This window comes from Brassica oleracea, chromosome C3 (assembly GCF_000695525.1).
Source record: "Brassica oleracea var. oleracea cultivar TO1000 chromosome C3, BOL, whole genome shotgun sequence".
In the NCBI taxonomy this organism is placed as follows: Eukaryota; Viridiplantae; Streptophyta; class Magnoliopsida; order Brassicales; family Brassicaceae; genus Brassica; species Brassica oleracea.
Window position 1 is genome coordinate 30,092,546 of NC_027750.1, and position 6,193 is coordinate 30,098,738.

Sequence of the window (6,193 nt, forward strand, 5' to 3'; positions counted from 1 at the left end):
CTTTTATTTTGTGTACATTTAAGGAGTTACTAGATTCTGCAGATTTATTATCTCAATGAAAGTTTAATTTTAATGTTTAATCTATTTAAATAATAATAGTAGTCAATATAAAAATCTAAAAGATCTTGATTACTTTTGTATAACGGTATTATGCACTATATTTATTGTAACTAATGATGTATAATTTAGGGCGTCTACCGGGTAATTTATGTACATGCAAATAAATTAAATTATTTATTGTAAATATATTTTTCAAAAAAAAACTAATGATGTATAATGGATAGTTTATTTTAATTTAAATTAATAAGACGTTATATTTTTATGAAATGAATTATAAAATCAAATAATTTTATTTATAATACTTCAGTAATATTTATAAATTTGGTTTAGTTATATAAATATTAATATTTAATTTTTGTATAATTTTTTTAGTAAAATAAGAAATATTTAAATGTTTTAAAATGTAAGTAATGGCTGAAATACTTTTGATGAAATTACTTCTAGAATTAGTTATAACTTCAGTAATATTTTTTATATCACATGTTAACTAAAAATTAATTTTATATATTTCTCTTATAATAAGATAGATTAACTTAAGAAAATACTTACATCTCTATCGATGACTGTTTTTCAAAGCCAAGTCAGATATGAGTTCAAAATAAAAATTATGTTAGGTAAAATTTAGAATACTAATTAATTAGGTTATATCATAAAAATTAAAATTAAAAGATTATTTTTAAACAAACATATCAATGATATATAATTCTAATTAATATGAAATCTGTTGAAAAGAGTTTTTCTAAACATAAAGTTCAAAAAAAAAAGTTGTTCGAAACATGCAACTTTAACAGAATTTCGAAAAAGCAATACATACTGCAAATTACTTTCTACTTATAACATATTTTATAGCTATAATAACATTAAAACAATAATTAATCATTGTGCTAGAATGATTCGTTAAAGTATATAAATAATGTATATAAATATAGTAAAATAAATTAGCTTCTTTTTCAAAAAATGGTATAAATATAGTCTGGAGGATATAATATTGCAGTCAAATTAAGTTTTACAATTTTCATATCATGTACTATTTTGAAAATCTGGAAGTTATATATATACATGATATTTGTCAAATTTAGGCATATAATTCATTGATTTTTGTAAAAAGATTGAATAGTTAATCAAAATTTAAAACTCAAAGCTAAGAGTAACTAAAACCAATCTTTTTATTTTACGGTTGATTATCAAATTTTGGTGGATGATGTAGCATGGTAAGATATTCTAAACACTTAGTTATGACTAACAAAAATTAACTGCATACCAATAGTCAAACCGTTATATTTCCAGATAAAAATCCAATCAAAACAGTATTATGATTATATTTAGTCAGAAATAAAATTCTGTCGGTTCAAGTATAGCCTTTTATAAACAAGGACATGGCATCATAGTAATATACATTACAATTGCTAGAAATTGACATGTTTAACCTAAACAAGATTACAACCAAGGTTAAAGAAGTTTCTTTTGTGTGCATGAACATATTAACAAAGTTAAAGTTTAATAAAAAAAGTTAAGAAATTACGAAATAAATTTTAATCTTTTATCAAAAAAAAATAAAAAAATTACGACATAAATTTTGCTCGGAAAAGTGAAAAAGAATTTTTACGAGTAGATATAACCCCAAACAAACAGTGTTTTATGGTCAACATATAATCCACCCAACGTTGATTTTTGTTTTGTCGTATATAATCGTAAACGTTGATTTTCTACAAAATATACGTGTGGGCTCGCTATAACGCACTTCGTGCGTCTACCCGGTGACTTTGTTTCACTCGGTCCACATGTCTCGTCATCACACTCTACACATATTTTTTTATGTATACAAACTAGAGTAAGATCCGCCCCTTGCGCGTAATAAACATTATATATAAAATTATTTTATATTTTACGTATTATATGTTCTTACATATTATGAAATAATAAATATATATTGAATAATTAAAAGTCAGTAACTATTACATATATAATTAAATTGGTGCGAACGTATAAATTAATTTTATTAATCCAAACATTTTTTAAAATTTTTTTTATAGAATATGTAATTAAATTTAAATGATATTAATATACATAGTATATTTTTAATATTAATGTCTATTATATTTTTTTATTTTTTTTAAATGATGCTTTTACTCATATGTTTTTTTTATCATGTGTATTTTTAATAGAAAATATTTTAAATTACTGATAACAAAATTTTTATTGTGGGATTAATAATTTTAGTAATTGATAATTTAAAAAAAATTATCAATGTTAGTTCAAAACTTTTATCAAAAACAATTATTCAAATCTTAATGATTAATTAAATTAGACTTTTACTTATATGATTTTATAATCATTTGTATTTTGTCATAACAAAAATTTTAAACCATGGATCGCAAAATTTGAATGTGAGACTTTTAAAAGTTTTAGTAATTTATAGTCATTTTATAAAATTCAAAATATAAATCTAAATTTTTATAATATGGTTATTGTGTTTTTTTAAAAATTATTTTAATAGTTTTAAATTAAAAAAATTTGATAGAAGATATATTTTTTAATCAGATTTTTATTATTCAAAATCATTAATTGTCATATATACTTTACCCACATTAGGCAATTCCGTAATCTTTATTTAAAGAAATAATAAATGACATTAATAATGAATTTATGGTTAGTTTAATAAAAACCTTATTATATAATTAAATGGACTAACCTATTTCTCTAATAATTTTAAGACTCATCCTAGTGATAACATGTGGTTACAAAAAGAAGTCATAATGTTTTACAAATAATATATAGGGGATAAATTATTTATTTTAAATATGTTTTTGCAGTCACTAGAAAAATCACACCCATTGGTCCCACATGCAATACAATATATGTACATACTTTTTGACTTTTGTGCCTCTAACCAAAGAAATCATCTCTCTCTCTCTCACACCTCCTTCCGGGAGGCTTACCAAATGCTTTTGAATTCCCGCACATGCCTTTTGACAAATGCAGTATAAATACTCAAAACCATATAAGGCAGTAATTCTCAGGCTCATCAACAACATTGATCATATAGCTCATAAGCATTTGATCACCACAATCTCTCTCGATCCTATACTCACAATACAAAACTTCAAACTTTTCACCAGCAATCAAAACACATCATCAGAAGATGGGAAGAGCTCCATGCTGCGAGAAAATGGGGTTACAGAGAGGTCCATGGACGCCTGAAGAGGATCAAATCTTGATCTCTTTTATTCACAAACATGGTCATAATAACTGGCGAGCCCTCCCTAAGCAAGCTGGTATGAACAAATTAAAAGCTATACATATATATATATGTGGAGTCCAATTTCCTAAATATCTTTATAAAATTTCTTAACACTGATGATAACTACTAATTACAGGACTTTTGAGATGTGGAAAAAGCTGTAGACTTAGGTGGATGAACTATTTAAAACCTGATATAAAAAGAGGCAATTTCACCAAAGAAGAGGAGGATGCTATCATTAGCTTGCACCAAGTCCTTGGCAATAGGTATATTTACTTTACACACTTCTGTTTTTACATATGAATTTATATACGGTTTACATACATCCAAAACACATACGATAATGATCATCACAAGAAACATGTCTTGGTCCACTATTATATAAAAGTTAGTATACAATTATCGGCTCTTTTGGAAAATTTGTATTAAAAGTTCTTTTTTTTCTTGGTATTGTCTCTAGATGGTCAGCAATTGCAGCAAAATTACCAGGAAGAACGGATAATGAGATCAAGAACGTATGGCACACTCACTTGAAGAAAAGACTCGAAGATTACCAACCCGCTAAACCTAAGAGCAGCAATAAGAAGCACGGTACTAAACCTAAATCTCAATCCGTAGCGGCGAAACTGAACAGTACAAGAAGTGAATCGGAGCTTGGAAATTCATCAAACCCTTCTTTTGAAAGCTTGTTCTCGGCATCACCTTCGACAAGTGATGAGGTTTCTTCGGTGACACTCATGAGCCACGAAGGCCATAACAACGAGGCTAAGATGGATAACAAATTGGGAGACATCAGTACTGCGGACCAAGATTGTTTTTCTTTCGAAAATTTTGGAGCAGATATCGACGAGAGCTTTTGGAACGAGGCGCTATATAGTCAAGATGAACATAATTACGCGTCGAATCTTGAAGTGACTGGTTTTGATGATGAGACACAACAAGAGTTTCAGCAGTTAGGCTCCGTTGAAAATGAGATGGTTTTCGACAGTGAGATGGACTTCTGGTACGATGTATTCGTGAGAACTGGAGGGGAGCAAGAACTATTAGCTGGGCTATAATTAATTAATTGTGATGATTGGTTCGCGTAAAACTTTAGCCGTATAAGTTTGGTTGTAGGTAAGTCTAAGTCGGTTATAGTTGTAAAGTTGTTAATGTAAACTTTTTTGCATAAACTTTTATTGTAGTTAAATTTGTTGTAATTGCAAGTTATAGGTCGTAAATATTTTAAAATAAAATATGTGATGTATATATAAAATAATTATACTTATCAATTAAAATAATTTATATTAATTATTTTATAAATTATCAAAATTTACTGTTATTTAAAATGTGATATTTAAATAATATTTATGCTGTCTAAAATATTTCAATAATTTTTAAAACAACCAAAATTAAATTAAAATATTTATAGATATTATTTATTAAAATTATCTAATTTCTTTGATATTATAGATTATTTTTTTCATTTTACAGATTATATAGCCTATAAAGAAGGAGATAGATTTTTTAACCAAAATACATAAGAAAAAATTTTGATTTACTTTTTTTCTGAGTTAAAGTATGATTGGTAAAATTAATAGAAACTTGATGTGGGCTTTTACTTTTCAAAATAAAGTTACAACATGATTTGAACTTTAGTGATTTTAAAATAAATAAAACTAAAATATGGAGATAAAAACCCAACCAAATAAAGTCGAATGGTGCAAATATTATGGCTAAGAAACTCTTAACTTTTGATAAAAACTAACTAGTTAGTTACTGTTATAAATTATGGAGTGGATTGTCATTAACCAGGCTCGGTCCAAGACCAGCCCAATACCTAGAAGATGGAGAGATGGCCAAAGCCCTAGAGAGAGGAGAGAGAAAACTGACTTCATGGGAGAGAGAGGCGACCATAAAGCTTGGAGAAAAGGAAACTCTTTCATTTTCCTAGTAGATGTAATCTTTATTATGTATTAATAGTTTTCCTAATCCTAGTGAGTTTAGGTTTTGGATACTTTCCATTTATATTCATCTTGTAATCCTTATATAAAGGAACCCCCTTGATCATTAATAAAAACACAGAAATATTCAGTCTCTAAACTCTCTAATTACAACACGTTATCAGCACGATAGACTACCAAAACCCTGAGAAAGAAAAACCCCTAACCCTAACCTAAAAATCCGTCACACATAAACCCTAAACCATGCGTAACTTAAAATCGATCTATCTTTCAAATCCTGAGGAACCAGACGACGAGCCACATATCATCTTGAAGCTCTGGACGAGATGAATCCATCAGCCCAAACCGTTCGTCGATCCGATCTCAGACGTGCTCTCACTCGCAGGAACAATACGCGGCGCCGTCTTGGTCTTTTGGAACCCTAATTCCGAAGAACCCTAAATTGTTCTTGCTTGCGTTCCAGCTTGCAAACACCCGATCAGCTAAAGCTCTTAACCGTTCCTGATCCTAGACATTCGCAGCTTCCTGTTCACAACAGAGCTAGTCCAGTTCGCATCACATCCAGCTTGAGTTCCCAATCAACCAGCTTGCGAACTCGATAAGAAGAAGACGCGTCCGTCTCAACCTCATCTCGCGACCCCGACTGCAAGCGTCCGTCTCGACTCGAGACCCGATGGGAAGAAGACAGCTCGCGTCCGCGTCGCAGCTTGCATCCGAGGTTCATCCGTTCATCTTAGTGGTCCAATTCAACCCTACAAAATAAAGGTAATTCGAAATCTGAAAACAAGAATCGAATTTGGTTGTTTTGTAAAGATTGAAACCATAAAAGATAATCTCTAAAACTAAAAACCATAGGTTAAATAGATAAATCCCCTATGAGTAAATCGAAGCTCTATAAGTTCGATCTAAACCTAAAAAACAAGATTGATCCATTGATCAATTAAAATCA

At 28.8% G+C, this 6,193-nt stretch overlaps 1 protein-coding gene across 1 annotated transcript; it reads left to right on the top strand.

The window, feature by feature from the left end:
- Nucleotides 1–3,066: 3,066 nt before the first annotated feature.
- LOC106332488 (myb-related protein Myb4-like) lies at nucleotides 3,067–4,521 on the top strand. Its single transcript, XM_013770951.1, has 3 exons — nucleotides 3,067–3,335; nucleotides 3,438–3,567; nucleotides 3,762–4,521. Exons 1-3 carry the CDS (start codon nucleotides 3,203–3,205, stop codon nucleotides 4,357–4,359), a joined length of 861 nt encoding a protein of 286 aa, XP_013626405.1. The 5' UTR covers nucleotides 3,067–3,202; the 3' UTR covers nucleotides 4,360–4,521.
- The last annotated feature ends 1,672 nt before the right edge of the window (nucleotides 4,522–6,193 follow it).